Raw genomic sequence first — 18,414 nt, 5'->3', positions numbered from 1 at the left:
CCCCAGCTACGTGCATGAACAGTGAAACCGGTAACAGGCAAGAACTAACTGTGGATTATAGTTTCTCCACAAATGCCACAAAATGATCCAGCATAATGAATGATTGACAAAGAAATCTCACCAATAGCTAACGTAGTTGATATAAATAGTCCTGCCTATAACATCGCGATAGTCCAATCACAGTGCTCTGTCCAGCTAACATGGGCGGGACACTTACATTCCCGACAAAAGGTAACAGGTTGTCCTTGCAGTATAATTAAGTAGTTGCTGTGGCACTTTGCGTGGCGGTGGGTTTTTATTTGTTTTTGTTTTTTTTTTACATCCGCCTCTCTGTGTGGACTTTGATGGATGACAGTGAATATATTTGAAATGTCATCGAAATAGGGGTTGAACCTTCAAAGAGGTGCTAAGGAATAACTTTACGAAAGAGGTAACTTTACGTTTGGACTTGTACTTCACATAGCCAGACAGACTGTTATGTGCTTTGAAAATGTTTTCTGACTGATGCTTGTTTCTTTGTCCAGGTTAGTTCTGTAACAGTTTCTCATAACATTGTGTCACTTTCTGTTCGCCGCTTGGTAGCTAACATTACTGTAGTTTGATGGGTCGACAGAAAGGCTCGCTGTATTTCCAGTGCTCCAAGCTAACGTTTCTTCAGGATACTTCAATATGCCTGTTGTGTGAAATATACAGTATGTGAGACATGTCTGCAAATGTTTGTTAAAGTTATAAATACTGTCGGGCTGACTGCACGTGAATACTCCCAAAATATACAAATGTAATAGTACAGGAGTTTCAGGTATGACATAAACTGTGTCTCTGCCCTGTGATTCCAGGGGGATTTGTCATTGGATACACTGAGACACATACACAGTCTTTGAATGTAACTATATTTCACATACTTGGCCTTGAATCTTGGCAACACAGTAATAAAACAGCCTGATATGTATTCACTAGAAACACTTGTTGCAAATTTCGTAGAGCAGTTTTGTAAGTACTATAACATTACAGAAAGGGTGTTCTAGATTAAAGCTGGAGGCAAATAAAGCTGGTGCCACAGGCAAGAACGAACTGTAAATTATAGTTTTGAGGTGCTAAAACTCTGTAATTATACCAGCAAACCTGCAGCACATCAGATGTGGCTTTATTTTCAGAGTGAGCATAGCAAAAATCTGGTGGTAGTAATTCTTAAAGGTTTCTCCAGTCTTGAAGTACAAACACTCAAGTGTTCAGATAAAATCCCATAAGCATTCTCTTTATCTCTCTCACACTCACACATACACTCAGTGAGTGTAAATGAGAAGGCCAAAGAGAAATAAGTGCCTGGAATGTGGTCGAAGGGAGCGCTGTAAATATATATATGCTCCTAATATGGTGTAATTTGTGTACTATTTGGTAACACTGAAGCCCCGCTTTGTTATGCCAATGGATTCCTCTAGATTTGAAAAGAGGAATAAATGGCTGTTTGTTGTAGTGTGAAAGACGAGCAGTGGCAAGTTTGGAGAGAGAGGATGAGCGCTGGAGAGAGGATGAGGGCCTGGTTTTATGTCAAGAGCAAGAGGAATACTGTGAGGACCGAGTGGCCGCTTGCTCCTTAAGGACAGAGAAGGAGTAAGCTACAGTTCTATCCAGCATTGGCATTTACACTGTAATGTTTCTGTTTTCTAGTTTGTTCCTTTAATGATTCACCTGGATGAATAGTGGCAAAATATTGTTTTACAGCAGGCTTGCCTTTATAAGAGGCTGTAAACTGGTGCTGAAACAGTCAGTTGATTAGTCGATTTTTCAGTCAACTAGAGCTGCAGCTAATGATTATTTTCATGATTGATTATTTTTTTAAGTTGATAATTTGCCACAGACCAAGGTAACATTCAGCGCTCAAATATATTCATGTATGGGGAAAAAGTGCATCTAGCGCTATATTAAACACAACACATACAAAATTGCAGGCCTATGCATAAGTTTTGACTCAGATAATCTTCAGCATTTGCTGCTATCTCTAGCTGTATCAGGTTTAAGGCCAGGTCAGAGGTGATCAAATCGCATGAACCTTGATGACTCAGTGAACCAACAGAGGCACTTTCATGACTCCACACATCTCTGTTGTTTCATTTCTCTCCACACCCTCTGTAATCTCCTAATCATATGTTCCAGTGGTTGGTTCTTAACAGGGAAGCAGCTCCAATTCCATTTACTGAGCAAGAAATCGGTTTGAGGTCAGAGGCTGGGGTCTTGTCAGCGAAACTGCAGGGTATCGCATCAGGCGGCAGAATCAGATGGCACCAGACAAACACTCTTGTTTGGCCAAGCAAGCCTGAAGAAGTTGGTCTGTCACATGCTATTAATGATACATGTGTGGGCTAGAGACCTTTGCTTTGGTTTGGAGCCAGTGTTTTTGGATTCGGCAGCATATAGCCAGTTAAAAGGAATACAAAAGCTGCAATTTAAGATTATTTGCATCATTAATGAATTATTTAAATGGTTGCAACTACATCTTCTTCAGCATAGCAGCTCTGAAGGATACAGAGCAATACAATAAATAACATTAGGTGTGTGGCATATTAACTCCACAGCACAGACAGTATATACCCAAATGAATTATAGAAGACATTAAACAATGTCCTAACATCAGTGTAGAGAGTTGTGGAAAGAAACAGTTTTTGACAGGCAACTAAAAGGGAGGGTGTACTGGGACAAAAAAATGTCATTGTTGAAACAAATTTTTAATTATAGTCAATGTAAGGGGGTGAGCCAAAGAGCACAGCGCTAGTTCTGGCATTCTCAGAATTGTCAACCTGATTTTCTGCCCCAGATCAGCTGGACAATAGGATGGGTTCCCCCTCACCTCTGTTTCTCCTGGAGCTGACAGTGTCTTCTTCTCTTGTGATGAAGAAATGCAGACTAAAAGATATTAAAACTTTAGTTTGACTTTGCAGTTGCTTTTCTGTAAGTTAGTTGGGGCCACTCATAGAGTCTGCAGATGATATCTGTCTTGTCCAGTTATCAGCACGTGAAATGTTTGCTTGACCTTGTAGGGACAGTGGGCTGCAGACTTCATGCCCGACTTCACAAATGTGTTGTGACATGGTGCTTCCTTTGTGGCTCTCAGAGGGTGCGGTGGGGGGGTCGACCTAACTGTGCATGCCTTATGAACAGGTCTGTGTGTGTACAATGCTTCTGCACTACAAGCACCCAGATACCTTCAGACATCATTTATATGATGTTGCTCCATTCCACCCTGCTCCACCTTGAGCTCTTCTTGCTCTGAAGTTGTTCTGTATATTTGCATTCGCCATCATAGTCAAGATGTATCTCTTTGCTCTCTCTCGCTCTCAGAATGACTTGGCTGTTCTGGGCTGTGTCACACAGCTTCCAAAGTCTGTAGGGAAAAATAAAAGCATGTGTATGTGTCAATGTGGAACAGTTATCTGTTTGATGGTAACGTTTGTTGTCCTTTGTGTGTGGGAGTGATCGCAGGAACAGCTCGACTCTGGATTTTATCACACAAGGCACTGATAAGAGTAGGGTGTGTTTTATTTCGTTCCGTCTCACTTCACCCTCCCTTGCTGTCAACCCACCTCCCGTCTCTCACCTTGAAAAACTGTTGAGAAGAAATGAAAAGCACAGAGGAGGTCAGGAGGGGGTGTTTTAATAGGTTTAAAGTGGGTTTAATGAGCCATACCATTGTAATGACACAGGAATGGGTTCTTAATTTGTGACCCAATAGTCAGTTCATGTAACACGGATGTTCAGTACTTTTAAAGAATCAGATAAGGTTGGCTGTGACTTATAGCTAGACTTTGAAATTAAGAATGAGCAATTGAAGTGGAAGAGGATTAGAAATATTCAAATGCTATCGGGAACAAACAAACAAAAAAAAAAACAGAGAAATTGTAGCGTGAAAGAATGAAAAAGGTCATGGTTGCTATGCATCCATTTGATTTTGAGTTGCCAAAGCAGTGTTGAGGGAATTCGCTTCTGGTGTCTGGCTGGGAAGCTTCCAAAAGTTGAGAAAGGCTTAGCTGGCCTTTACAAGGGGGAAAATGATATGTGGGTGTGTACTCAGGTTAATGGCTAATGGAGTGCACTGAGGGCATGGTCCACACAAGCAGAAACTAAGTGTAACTTCCTGTAAATCTATGTCGCTGTATTTGTTCAAAGCAAGGCTGTATCTCTGAGTCTAACAAGATCTGACACTTCAGGTTACTTGCTAATGAGTGTCTAGGTACTATTTGTTTGAGTTTCTGTATTGAGGAATTGTGTTGAACTTGTTGTTAACCTGGCTATTGACTGTATTGTAGCAGTATTTTGTTCTCTGCATTCCAGAGCCTTTTATTGTGACTACACTGGATTTTTTTGTGGCCGATAATAATATGGATATATGCATGTTTAAAAAATTCAATAACAGTCCATTGGCTGATAGCAGTTTTTAAACATAAGCACATCGACAATCTTGATACAGGCTCTTTAAAGAGGCCATGGCATGCTCATTTCCAGCCATTTAATGTTTAATCTTGGGTACCATTCATCATAACGCCAAATAGTCTGTAATTATTTCACAACGATAAAACCAGATAGCCTCTTCCTAAAAACGAGAGTATAGTTCATGAACACATGCAACTCCTGCTGCTGGTGTTGAATTGAAAGTGGACGGCAGACACGATGAACTTCAACAGCATTAATTAATTTGAATTTATCCTCCATAGATAGGTAAACAAGTGTATATGTACCAATGAAGAGAGACATGTAACACTCTAAACAAAGTGGGTAATTGAGAAAGCCCATATATTAACTGGCATAATGCAGACATAGTAACTTCTCCAGCCTTACAACAATTCTTTATAACTTTACAGAAACAAATCATTAGTAGACATGCAACGTGTTTTTTTTTTTTTTTCTTATCTATCCATCCATCTTCTTCCTCTTATCCGAGACCGGGTTGCGGGGTCAGCAGTCTAAGCAAAGATGCCCAGACTTCCCTCTCTCCAGACACTTCCTCCAGCTCCTCCGGGGGAATGCTGAGGCGTTCCCAGGCCAGCCGAGAGACATAGTCCCTCCAGTGTGTCCTAGGTCTTCCCCAGGGCCTCCTCCCGGTGGGACATGCCTGGAACACCTCCCCAGGAAGGCGCCCAGGCGGCTTCCAAAACAGATGCCCGAGCCACCTCAGCTGTCTCCTCTCGATGTGGAGGAGCAGCAGTTTTTTTTGTTTTTTTTTTAACTATTAAGTCCCACCGAGTAGTGGAAACATCACTCAATTTCAAGTAGGTCCCAGGTTGGTAAATCCAACCAGTGGTTGCTGTGTCTTCCCTCACATGACCACATACAGCCCCAAAGTGTTGATGAGCTGATCATTCAGCACCATGGGGGCTTAACTGGCTGGCTGCTTGTAGGTTAGACCCGGTCATGTAAAACAGCGGGTCCATGTACAGGGACATTCTTGAATATGCAGTAACCTCAGGCCCTGCATTTTTCTCCATATCCACAGTGCAGCAGGAGGAGGTAAAATATATCCACAAAACCACACACAGTTGAAAAATTCCTCTTTTACAATGGCACAGGTGGATGTCAGGCAAGCTGACATGAATGTGCAACTGCCTGGAGATTTTGATCAAGGAAATCCTTAAATTATCGCGTAATACTTAATTTTGTTAGAAAAAAGTCTCATGAGTGAGAGTTTGCAAGACTTGTTGAAACTGAGTTGCTTCTACATAGAAGTACTAGAACATACAGTACGTACACTTTATTTTTTGAGCTTTGGGTTGCGTCTATGATGATTCATCATTGTAATAAGTAAAAAAACAAGGAAAAGCATGCCATGGGCTCTTTAAAATTTGTTTTAGATTAAAGAATTATGATGACAATACATACTGAGTGGGACATTTTACAGGACTTTGAAAAAGTGAACTTGTCGGTTTGGTGGACAAACTATGACATGGTTTCTAAATTGCCTCAGTTCTTAATGATCTTATAATTGTATAGTACCTTTCTATGCATTACAGCACACTCAAAGCGCTTTCACACTATTTGGCCATTCGCCCATTTACACTCACTCATTCACATACCAGCAATATCACACGGAGCAAGTGGGAGTTCACCGTCTTGCTCAAGGACACTCTGACATGTGAGCTGCAGAAGCCGGGAATTGAACTACCAAACTTTCAGTTAGGAGACGGCCCACTCTACTGACTGAGCCACAGCTGCCCACGGTACTGCAGTTTCTTATCTGCTCCCATATTCTGTACACCAGAGCCAGTATATCTGCGATAACCTAATATCAGCTGATACGTTGTATTGACTGCTTTGTCAGTCTAGTACTGATTGTCACTTCTTGTACCTCATGTTGTTACATGACAGAACAGAACCTCCAGCACCTTGGTTTAGATGTTTACTAGTTTGGATATGATATTTTGAGACTAAAGCTAATATGTAACCTGAAAGTCTGATGCATCATGTGCTCTTACCCTGATTTCTGCTGTGTTACCAGGATGAGCGCGCCAGTGGACTGCGGCCTCCAGATCCGCTTCATCAATAACCTCGGTGACACTGGTGGGGGGCAGCCTGGATCCCAGCCCAAGCCCAAGACCAAGACCACCTCCAAATATGGTGTGGCTATCAGAGTGCAGGATATTGCTGGCCAGCCGTATGTGTTCCTGAAGGATGGAGAGAAAGGAGACTCGTATGGAGTCCAGCTCAGGACCCAATACCCTTCTGGCTACAGTAGCCTTCCTCGGAGGAGAGAGAAGGAAGAGCCCAGAACACAGAGGGCATATGTGGGAGGCGGAGGAGGGCAGGGAGGGGCACTACGCCGCGCCCAATCCCATGGGTCACTACTAGAAAGGGATGGAGAGGGAGGGGTAGGCCATGAGGATTTTCAGATGTCTAGGCCTCCAGGGGACGGGAAGTCTGGTAGTTATGGGAACCTGGATGGAGGATTAGGAGTAAGAGGGGAGAGAGAGCACACTCGGCGTGTCAGTGGCAGAGAGGGGAACATGGGAAGAGATATGTGGGATGGTTCATATAAAGCAGGGCTCAGTGAGTCGCAGGGGTCATTGAGGGGCAGCCAGTCCAGTCCTGACCCTCCTCAACAAACAAGTGAGCTTCACTCTAATCAGAGACAGACATCTGTCAGCAGACTAGTAAACAAGTTTGATGTTAACACTGGGGTCCAGCAAAGAGGCCTTCCTCCTGCTCAACAAGATCCCAGAGCTGAATCTCCTCTCCTCACCAACCCCTATACCTCACCCACGCCCTCAACTTGCAACACTTTTGGACGCAGCCAGGCCACCGTCACCAAATTTCCTGGACACTCTGCTTCTCAGTGGACTTCACCAGGGAGATATGCTACTGTGGAGACACCGCAGGCCAGTCTTACTGAGGCACAAGTAAGAATGGGAGCTTTTCTACTTGGGCATTACAGCTCATTTTCAGTGAGTATGCGACATCACTAAAGTAGTTTTTGTATCTGTTTCCGATCTCTCTGTCTTAAGGTGACCCCTGACCTTTTGTTGGACCAGAGTGCAGAGGTAAACAGTGAGGACGAGCAGGTCATGCAGACAATATACAACATCCTGAGACAAGGGTACGGACCTCCATGTCATTGTTATTTTCCTGTTACTGGACTGACTGTTCTTTAAACTTGTGTCACAGTGAAATGTTAATAATGTTAAGTAGTTAATCTTCATTTTTTTTCCCCCCTTCCTTCAGAACTAACGACAGTGATGTTATCATCAAGCACAAAGTCAAGCTCATCTTTCAGAAGATTCAGAATATGAAGGTTTGCCCTTTTTGAAAATATTGAATTCTGTGGAGGGCTTGTTTTTGCACTGGTTTAAATGTCAGATAAAGAAATAGTATGAGCAAACTGCTTATGTGTACTCTAACACCTTTTGCTTCAGCTCAAAGAAATCCCTAGAGAACAGTGGATGAGAGAGAAGAGGGAGCTTGAGAGAAAGATGGCTGAACTACAAACTGCCCTGCAGGATTCAAGAAGGGTAATTAAAGCAGGAATTAAGATAAAGGCATAGAGAGTTTTATACCATTAACACGTCCAGTGCAGCTGAAATGTTTCCTTATTTATACTCTTTTCTAGTGGATACAACACAATAAAAATCTTACTATAAATAGCTTCCAGTGTGTGCCCAGAATATAGATTGTATTTCCCCTGAGTCTCTTCTTTCTTTTTTAGCTTCAAAACCCATATTAGTTAAGGAGTCAGTCTGCAATGCCCAACCTAAGGTGGAGGGAAACAACATATTAAGGATGTGTATTAAGAGTTTTTAAGTTGTTACTGTAGTTTGTGTGCCTTGGATGAGCCACCCAGCCCTCATAAATATTGGGATATACTGATTAGAACTGACTGCCACCACAGGACGTTCAGAGAGTAATCTGCCACCTTAACTAAGCTCTGATTACATGGAGCACATCCAGTGCTGTACGTAAACACTCATCCAAGTCTCCTCGACATGAGAGCACCATGTATCAAATGAACAAAGTAGGTGTTGGTTGGTTGAAAAAAAGAAACTAGCCTCAGAGTTTTAATTTCTTTTTAAGTAATGTAACCAGGAGGGCTGGGGGTTCATTGGAGTGTGCTTCAGATTAATCCTTAAAGCCCTCTGGCCTTATCAGAGGTGCACACACACAACAATCTAACTTCAACAACTCATTATATGTTGGCTTAAGGAAGTTGGGCAGGTCTTAATCTCTAATAGCTCCTAAGAACTTAATGCTTCATTCATATTGATTGGTGGGCAAATGGAAGCCCGTTTTAATCCATTGCTAAAGCTCATTGCTTATGCCACCAGAGCTACATGATGTCTTGTGTTTCACTGCTCTCATTTATTCATCATGTTTGCTCATGTGTAGGACTCTGTTAACAATCCTGATCCTGCCCTGAAAGCTGAGCTAGAGTCTTGTCTGGATGAAAATGTGCAACTCCAGGAGATGCTGGACCGGAAGAAAATAGAATTGAATGAAACACAATCAGAGTGAGAACACCACTGTACACACACATCCCCAGAGGAAAGTGGGAAAGGGGCATTGTACGGTTGTCTTGTGGTCAGGAGTAAGAGGTGGCGTGACAAGCCCACTTCACTTTCAAGCACATACTCCTCACAGTTTCATGAACAAGCAGCATCTACATCTTATTCACAAGCCCAAACAAGTGTGTCACAGTCATTTGAATTAGAAGAATCAGTCAGTAATGTGTATGTTCTCCTTTTTTTTTTCCTTGCAGGCTGACTCAGCTGCGTATGGATAGGGAAAGTGCAGAGGCACAGGTCAGAGAGATGGAGGACCAGCTGGCTGAGTTTCAGGATGAACTGAGAAGAGAAAACGGCAACAAGACGGTACCACAGAAACATGCCCACACAGATATACCGGGAGAAATGATCTCACCCCACTATTCAATTTTTTTTAATGAGCTGAGACCCAAATCTAGACTAAATTGCTTCTCTAGACTGCAGAACAATAGGTACCACTGTGTATTCCCCATGTCTACAGGACCTGATGTCCTGTCAGACACAGCTAATGGAGGTCTGCCAGCTGAAACAGAAGGTGGAGGAGACACTAAGGCAGAAGGAGAGGGAGCTGACAGCTCTGAAAGGAGCTCTGAAGGAAGAGGTGGCCACACACGACAAAGAGATAGAGGCACTTCGAGAGCAGTACAGTGCTGACATGGAGAAGCTCCGCAGCAGCATGGAGCAGGTGTCTCAGGTACACAGCCACAGCTGAACAACACTCAACAAAAGACTTCCTGAGCAAACGTGTGGTACCATTTTGGCTTTTAGTAAATTCTTAATGAGAGATTTACAAGAGTCAGCTTGGAGAACATCATGTCTCATTGAAAGATATTTTGACAGGATACATGTAGAGATCAAATCTAAGTGTAAACAAGCTACACACACATTATTTCACAGATCTGGTATTGTGAAAGTTAAATACGTTTCACAGTGTATACATAACTGGTTAATTCTTATCTGTTAATGTTTCTGATACACCTAACATTAATCTGGCTTGTAGATATTTTTTACCATTATAATCTAATTCCATGCTGCAGAATCTGAGCAAATGTGGATTTACTTTATGGCTTAAATTTTTAAACAAGGTCCGCTTCAGTTTCCTTACCGCTTATTTTTTGAAAGCACCTACATATACAGTAACTAGTAACTGATATCAACAGAATAATATAATGTCTTTTGAGTACTGTAATAAAAGATGATAAAGCCTAAGGACAAAAATCGTATCTGCAGATGAGGAACTGCATGCAGGTTGCACAGTGTAGCTGTATTTCCACCACAAATTGTGTCTGGTTTACTGGAAAGAAACATCATTTTCATTTAAATCATGCTAAATGCTCAAAGTTCTTCCATCTCCTATTTCAGTCTCATGCAGGGATTGAGGCAGAGAGGTTGCGTGTCAATGCATCAGTTCGCTCCCTACAGCAGCAGTTGGAGGACTGTAGAGATGAGAGCAGCCATTGGATGGCGCAGTTTCATGCCACCAGAGACGAACTTCGAACAACTAAACAAGAGTGAGTTACAGACATTTACACACATCATGTTGATCAGTGTATTCGTCATTACCTGGGTTACATGGATTTCGTCACCCTCTGTACATCATTTAATTTTGCATTGCTTTACTGCTAATGTGTGTACATCTCTTCTTTTTCTTTCTATCTGGTCATTGTTTCTCCTTCTGTCTGTCAGAGAGCCACCCAGCAGCCCTGAAACACTGTGAGAGTCAGAATAGCATTTTGAATTGAACACCATATGTGTTTAGATATGCAGAGCTGTAGATGTGGCTAACAACTGTCTCGCTGTAGCGTCAAGGCCATCCACACTTGCAGCCCTACACATCCCTTTATGACTGTTTCCATCCGAACCCACATGTTCTGTATTCAAATACAGACTGTCCACGCTGACCTACATGGGCCACAGTCTGAACGTGGACTATTTAATTCAACTCCTAAGCAAAAGTTGTCTAAAGCTTCAGCGGAGGACATTTTGACATTTTACATTTTCTTCATTTTTTAATTTTCTGTATCTAGTGGATTCAGTTATTTTGAACAATGCATGCAAGACGGGTGGTGTTGATGGTCTTATAAGGCTGTGTGTAACAATAAATATCTTCCAAATTTTTTAACTTGATTTTTTTTTTTCTGTTGTTAAATAATGACTTATTTGCTCAGTTTCTCAGTGAAAGTAAATTACAGTCATGATTCATCTCTACAATCCAACTTCTGCTGATCAGATAATCAAGTGGTACTTAAAATAATTCTATATGATATAATTTGTTGAGACCATATATGTATATGTACACTTTTCAGGTTCCTGCAAGCTCGCCTGGAAAAAGAGGAGTTTGAGGAGGAGCTGAAGGTCTTACAGGAGAAAGTGGGCACCATGAAACAAGAGATACCAGACCCTAGCCACACACAGAATCTTAATCAGGTGCAATAAATGCACTCACAGTTGTACACAATCGCTGATGCACAGGTGATTGACCCGATCTGTTTAATTTAATGATCAAACCAATCATATTCCCATTCAGGAGCTCCAGCGTTGCACTGCTGATCTTCAGAGGGCCAAGGCTGAGTTGGAGAAGCACAAGACCGAGTGTGACAGGAAGGTCCTGGAGGTTATTGCCCTAAAAAATTCTCACCTCGACCAAGAGGCAGAACTAAAGTATGAGATTGGCAGGTTAAAGAACCAGTTACAGAGGGCCAAAGAGGACTTCACCAAGGTGCAGGAGAAAAACAAACAGGTTGGTTTCATCTCAAAGTTGAGGGTTTCAGAACCCTAAAGGGATTGTATAAATCTTTGTGAGGTTATAACGCTATAAATGGAACTGATTGCCAGGCTAGCAATGTGTACATGGTAGTTTTGATGTTGAATATGATGATGACATGGTTTTAAATCTCTTGTATTTTTTTGACTAACTTTGTCTTCCTGCCTGTAGCTTCCAGACCCAACCATCATTTCAGAGCTGGAGCAGAAGCTTGGTGAGGCACGTAATGAAGCTAGCCAGCTCAAACAGAAACTCTCACTGGCTGAGGAGGAAATGGAGGCCAGTGAAACACGTTTCAGTAGAGCTCAGATGGACCTTAAATCTCTCCAAGATGCCCAGCAGGAGCAGGAGGAGGCCAACACACGACTCAAAGAAAAACTCTCACGGTTAGAGGTGAGATCACGTCCTCACAAACAGGGTTGTTGCCCTGGAAGCAGTAGGCACATGAGGCTTAATCGGACATCTTCTGTGGTTTCCTCAGGCTCAGCTGCAGACCAGTGCCACAGAAAGCTCGGAGGCAGAGCTCGTCCTCCACGCTGAGATGAGAGGGCTGAGATCTGAGCTAGATGAGGCCAAGAGAAAAGCATCCAGACTAAGTCAGGAGAACTGTGAACTCAGCCTGCGCCTGGAGGATGCAGAGAAAGACAAGGAGCCACTCAAACAAAGCATCAGCCAGCTAGAAGACACAAAGCATCAACAGGAGAGGGATCTGGAGAAACTCAACAAAGAGGTGACAGATCCTTTCTATACCTTTGCAAATGATGAAGCCTCTGTGGTCTGGAACAGTAGAAAATACAAAGCTAGAAAAAAATTTTCATTTTCATTTTGTCTCCTTTCCTTCCCTGTCTCCTTGTCAGTATGAGTCTCTGACCATATCCTCAAGAGAGGAGGTGCAGGCTCTCAGGGTTCAGATGGAAGAACAGAGAGAGAAAGCACGCAAGGAAATGCAGGAGCTGCAACGTCACGGAAACAACGCTCAGACTGAGCTAGACAGAAACCAGTTAAATCTGAGGAGATTGGAAGAAGAAGTGTGTTTGTGCTTTGATTGTTTGTTTATGTTTTGAGCATTCGTGTGCATGTGTATTCACTTGCTTCGCCTGCTTGTTTTTATGTTTGTGATTATGATAGTCATGTGTGGGTTCCACATAATATTCATGGTGCATGCTTGACTGGTTGTATTTATGCAAGACTGATTGCATTCATGCAAACCGCACGCATACTGTATTTGTCTCATGATGAACATTCAGTCTGGCGTGACTGTTTCTAATATTATGATAAATCTAACCAGATTTCACGACAGAAGAAGGAGCTTCTGCTTGTATGTGAGGAGAGGGACAACCACCAGCTGGATAAGGAGCTGCTTGTCAACAGATTGCGCCACCTTGAGGGGGAGTTAGAGGCCAGCAAAAACAGCCACAATGAGAAAACCCGGGAGAGTCGCATCCTGGAGGTAAGATATGCGTCTGCTTACCTCATGGTTTGAGAGAATAAACCCTCTGGGAAACTTAACCATGACTACAGCTGGCAGCAGTTCTGCTCTGCATGCATTGTTAGTATGATAGTCTATACATGTTTGGATACATTTATACATAATTCTTTCATTCATCTGTAAGTTAAACAAAGTTATTGGATTATACTTGTGTACTGGACGTATGCTCCATCAGTTTGTCAAAAATCTGGATATTTGTCAGAGGTTGACATCATAGAGTACTTTTTACTTATATTCCAATTATGATGATTGACTTCATATATGTGTATATTTACTGTGTTTCTCTGCTACAGTATTTACTGTCTCCCCTTAGATTAGCAAGTGTGATAATGCCTCTTGCATTTAAAGTAGCACAAGGGATCAACATCATGATGATAAACAGGTCACACAACCTTCATAATTGCAATGTAGCAAAAAACAATTGGAAGCAAAACTTGTAAGTATGTATTATTTAAGATGAGCTGGGTGACCTGTTTATGCCTTGCTTAGGCTCACACTGCTCTGGGTTGTGTGTGAAGTTTAACAGATCAAGATTCCAAACTCTCCATTAATTGTCTCTCACTGAGGACACATCCAGTACACAAAAGGCGAATCCCAGTTCCCCTAATTGCATTCACATTCCACTTGCGTCTTAGTCCTGCCTCTATTCGATGCAAGGCCAAACTGCAAGGAGAGAGGAACCAAGGAAGCATGTGTAAACTGGCATGAGATGTCCTTTCCTCTAATCCTTTATGTGAAGCATCCAATCACAAACTGCTTTCCAATAAAAGGGTGTGTCCATTTGTAACAGACTTCCACAAATGATGCATTCGTGTCTTCTGTTAATGGCTCCTCCAGGCAGCTTCCTCAGACCTCACTCGGAGCAGAAATAAGAAGAGATGGGACATCCTTCATCAAAATAAGGGAACTGGGATTCATCTACAGTCTCCTTTTAAGCACCTAATAAACTTGATCTCGTCTCTGTCAGGACAAGCTGAAGCATGTGGAGTTGGAGCTGGAGGAGGAGAGAAGCAATGTGGAGATGATGACAGACCGAATGACCAGGAGCAGAGACCAGATCGATCAGCTTCGGTCTGAGCTCATGCAGGAGAGGTCCTCCAAACAGGACCTAGAGCTAGACAAAAATGCCATGGAGAGACATGTAAGTGCACGTGTCCCATCTGTGTCTGCTGACATTTGTGATCGTCAGTCACTCAAGTCTTCAATCTGCCAAAATACACTATCACTTGCAGCTTCACTTCAAATCTAAATACAGCGAAGGTGCAGGTCCAACACTTAGTCATCCCCTTGGAGTATTGTTGACCTGCTGTTTGCACTGTCTGTCCCTGCAGCTGAAGGAGCTGAGGTGTCGTGTTGCTGACATGGAGGGCCAGTCGCGCTCCTCAGCAGGAGTCTCCCAGCTGGAAAACAAGATCCTGGAATTGGAAGAACGCCTACATAGCGAGGAAAGGTGTAGTACAGTGCACCAGACAGGAAAAATTGTTGCATGGATACAGTTTGGCTTAGGAGCAGTTTATTATATATTGGTGTTGACCCCAGTATAGGTTTTTATTTGAAATTAGAGAGCTAGCACCATATCAGAAGGGGACATTTTCAAATCGTTCTGCTTCATATTAATAGAGTTAAAACCAGACTTTCCCATATTGCCTTTTAGCAGCTTGATGAGAGCAGTGAGGTGACGTGCTTTCTTGTATATGTTAAGGGAGAAGAACTCTGTGTTGGCGTCTCAGCGACGTCTGGAGAGGAAAGTTAAAGAGCTCAACATGATGCTGGATGAGGAGAGACAAACGCACACTGAACAGAGAGACCAGGTATACACATCCACCATCTACTCTGTCAATATTTTAACCCAGAGAAGTGAGACTGCATCTGCTTGGTACATCAAACACATACACTACACTACACTACACTTATGCTGTGTTGTAGCTTGCTCTAAGAGTGAAGGCTCTAAAGAGGCAGGTGGATGAAGGAGAGACAGAGCTGGAAAGGATAGATGGGCTGAGGAGGAAAGCTCAGAGAGACATGGAGGAACAGATGGAGCTTAAAGAGGCCCTGCAGGCCAGAGTCACTGCACTGGAAACTGAGCTCAAGTAAGCATTCCCTTTTCTTTGTCTCTGTTTTTGTTTTGTTTTTTTTTCTCTCATCCAATTTTTTTACTCAGTGTGAGCTTTTAGTAACAATTATGCAAGACACTTTCTGACAGCCAGATTATCACAGCGGTGTGAGTGTGAGTAAGAGAGAGACACTGCTCCCTCTCCCTCCTCCTCATGTCACAGAATGAATAAAGCTGCATGTAAATGACATTACTTGTGAACCAGGATAATTCAGAATCACATACACCTGGTAGCAATTCACACAGCCTTGCTGGAGCAAAGTGTTTCACAGTGTGGCGTGCATAAAGCCGAGGTGCTATCACAAGTGGGGTAATTAAATCCCAGATGTGCTCCTGCTAGTAGCAAAGAAATGCATGTTGTTTCATTATATTGCCAGTAGAGGGAGAACAGTATCACTTTCAGGCTGATTATTCCTGACTGAGCAGGCTGTATTGAAAATCTCTGGCAGCACTACAATTTGTGAATATGGGTAGTGATGAACAGATAAGTATAATATGTTTCAACAGTTAATGTGTAGAAGGATTATACTAATGATGTGTTGCAGGAGGAAAGCTCAGGCAGCAATGCGCCCAGCTTTGGATTCATCAGCCCTCAGCTCGGACGATGACGACAGCCTGTACGACCCCTCGGCCATCACCTCCATCCTCACTGAGAGCAACCTGCAGACCAGCTCCTGTTAAAGCAGCACTTCAGGGACAGGAAGAGGGTGGGACAATGTGGCACTGTTTGAAGAAAATGGAGGGAAGTATAGGTTATCTGCTTTGTAAATTGGAAGCTACGCCAAAAGGCAGGCTGGATACAATAAGCTGCATATTATAGAGGTTAGCAGGGGAGTCATTCTCCACACTGAAGTGAATGGAAAGAAACAAAACATTCTTTTCATTTCAGGAACTTCCTTCAGGCTACAGTGTGCACACATGTACCTCACACTACAGTTGGATCAAATTTATGCACATAGTATACCACCAAACATATAGCACTACACGAGGTATTCCAACATATAAAACACAGTCACTATGGCTGGATAAAAATAGCATAAATAGAAAATACCTCTTGTTTTTTTGTTTGTTTTTGGTACAAATACAGTGTGTCAGTTCGTTTTAGGGGTAAGATTCTGGCGTCAAGCACTTACGGTTTTAAGTCGGGCTATGACTGAATAACAAATAATACTCATCATTTCCTGGTCCATTTAGTTTACATCTTAAACTTAGGCTTTCTCCGTAGCACAGCCATCCACTCACTGAACCTACAAATTCTGCACCATGCACAAAAGTTAAGTAGAACTACTGGAAGACTTGGACCAAACGATGACACCGAGTGCATTAATGATAGCCACAACTGACTGAAAATCTTCATGCTGATTTTGTGAAAGATAATTTTTCCTGAGGAAATCTAATGGTTCAAGTACTGCAAATGATTCTTGATTAACTGAAAATCTGAAAATAAATGTGTTTTTGTATTTTAACTATGGAGTAGGTCTGTCCTCTGCCTGAAGATAGTGTGGGACACCAAACTTCACTGTCACATGGTACAGATTCTAACAATTCTGGATTTTAAAATCTAGTAAAGTGAATTCAGTACCATCTGGAGGGAGGAGGTTCTCTAACGGTACTTTTAAGTCTTGCAAATTCACTAGGGTTGAGATGGACAGAGTCGATGGTGGGCTTCGGATCATGATAGGCTCTGGCTCCCCATGTTAAGAGTACTGCTGAATGCCATGGAGGTGTATATGTTCAACATGTTGACCAGGATAGCGGGTGCTGAGGTGGGCCAGATAGCAGCTGTGCCTGCCTGGACCGTGTTGACACAACAGCATTAGAATATGCTGGATGTGTAAAACCAGACGGTGCTGAATGCATTGCATGTCGCTGATAGGGGGGCCGGTCCTGCAGGGGTGGTTACTGCAGGGCAGAGTAATGGTCAGCCCGGCCTCCAGCTCCTTCTGGTGCATTACAATGAAACTGGCCTAAGCATTGTAGTGCTGCCTTTGGCTGACTGTGGCGTAAGCAAAGGCAGTCCTACTACAAGTAGCAGAACCTTTAATTATCTGTAACTCCAGCATCACCCTGTTGAGAGAATCCCATCAGTAGCAGACACCTTCGTCAGTTCTTTCATGTCTCTGTTACTGTGATCCAGAACCTGCAGCTGTGTGACAGTTTTCATTTCTGATGATATGCGGATTTCAGAAAAGTTTGAAGCAGAGTAGCTGGGCCTCATGTTCTGATGTGGTGATGAGTGTACCAGTAGATAGGTTTGAATACCATCCTCTGTCCCTTGACACGTAGGCTGCAGGGATGACAAGTTCCAAAGTAGTATTAAATAGTACAAATGTGATTGAAACTTTACAGTAACATGGTGTTTCTAATTAGTTTTACTGTTGCTCCACCTATAAGCTTTTATTCACTGTATCTGGAACAAAAACACTTTTGATTTTGTTTCTATGTTTGAGGGCAGAGAGGGCTCTGCTTACAAATTGACTTTGCTTTGTCAGAATATGATGTATAAAAGTGGCTATCCACTTTTAAAGCAATATAATGGCCAAATTATCTTCTCTGTCTGTCTGGTAGAAAGTGAATTTGTCGAAGTTGCACAATTTGTATGCATTTTGTTGTATTAAGTCACTGAAACATTTCATTATGATGCCTTAAAACTGCTATAAACATTTGGAAATTCACTTGTTTCTCATCAGAATGATTTTTGTAAAGTCTGTGTATTTAACGTAAATTCTTGGATGATTTTTGTAAACGGTTTGAACAATTGGTGTTAAAATTGTATTACATTTTCTGCAGTGTAATGTTGCTACCGTTTTTTTTTTCTCATTGATTTGTTAGACTGTTTAGATGCCGATATACACTGTAGTTGGTGACTGGAACAAATATCACACTGTCACTGTACATCACTGATTTATTTTTTTCTATTGTCTATAAATTTAGAAACAATATGATTAAATTAAATTGACCTATAGTTACTATCTATGTCATAAGGAATTATTGAATGTTCATCAACCAGTTTTTTGTTTTTTGCCCATTT

General features: G+C 42.3%; 1 protein-coding gene across 3 annotated transcripts; it reads left to right on the top strand.

Annotated features, from left to right (window-relative positions):
• The first annotated feature begins 237 nt into the window (after window positions 1–237).
• On the top strand, window positions 238–18,058 carry cgna (cingulin a). Of its 3 annotated transcripts, XM_020607231.1 has the most exons (21): window positions 238–430; window positions 1,475–1,611; window positions 6,485–7,382; window positions 7,488–7,579; window positions 7,705–7,774; window positions 7,896–7,991; window positions 8,863–8,984; window positions 9,233–9,344; window positions 9,499–9,711; window positions 10,380–10,528; window positions 11,324–11,444; window positions 11,545–11,757; window positions 11,953–12,174; window positions 12,263–12,511; window positions 12,639–12,809; window positions 13,070–13,231; window positions 14,238–14,411; window positions 14,602–14,720; window positions 14,973–15,081; window positions 15,197–15,360; window positions 15,929–18,058. In XM_020607231.1, the coding sequence occupies exons 3-21, from the start codon at window positions 6,486–6,488 to the stop codon at window positions 16,062–16,064; spliced, it is 3,591 nt and encodes a 1,196-aa protein (XP_020462887.1). In that variant the 5' UTR covers window positions 238–430; window positions 1,475–1,611; window position 6,485; the 3' UTR covers window positions 16,065–18,058. The 3 variants fall into 3 exon arrangements, with proteins under 3 accessions (XP_020462887.1, XP_020462886.1, XP_020462888.1); XM_020607230.1 differs by lacking the exon at window positions 1,475–1,611; XM_020607232.1 differs by lacking the exons at window positions 238–430; window positions 1,475–1,611 and adding an exon at window positions 6,187–6,206.
• Window positions 18,059–18,414: the final 356 nt, after the last annotated feature.

Source organism: Monopterus albus, unplaced genomic scaffold (assembly GCF_001952655.1).
Source record: "Monopterus albus unplaced genomic scaffold, M_albus_1.0 scaffold84.1, whole genome shotgun sequence".
NCBI classification, from domain to species: domain Eukaryota; kingdom Metazoa; phylum Chordata; class Actinopteri; order Synbranchiformes; family Synbranchidae; genus Monopterus; species Monopterus albus.
Note: the sequence above shows the minus strand (reverse complement) of the source record. Positions and strands in the feature narration are given on the sequence as shown.

What these genes read in the sequence shown, in the direction of transcription:
- cgna (XM_020607230.1), top strand. Translation starts at nt 6,486, where the DNA reads ATGAGCGCGCCAGTGGACTGCGGCCTCCAGATCCGCTTCATCAATAAC. An exon ending in TGGAGAAACTCAACAAAGAG is followed by an intron (nt 12,512 to 12,638) that starts GTGACAGATCCT and finishes TCTCCTTGTCAG; the next exon opens with TATGAGTCTCTGACCATATC. An exon ending in TGAGGAGATTGGAAGAAGAA is followed by an intron (nt 12,810 to 13,069) that starts GTGTGTTTGTGC and finishes AAATCTAACCAG; the next exon opens with ATTTCACGACAGAAGAAGGA.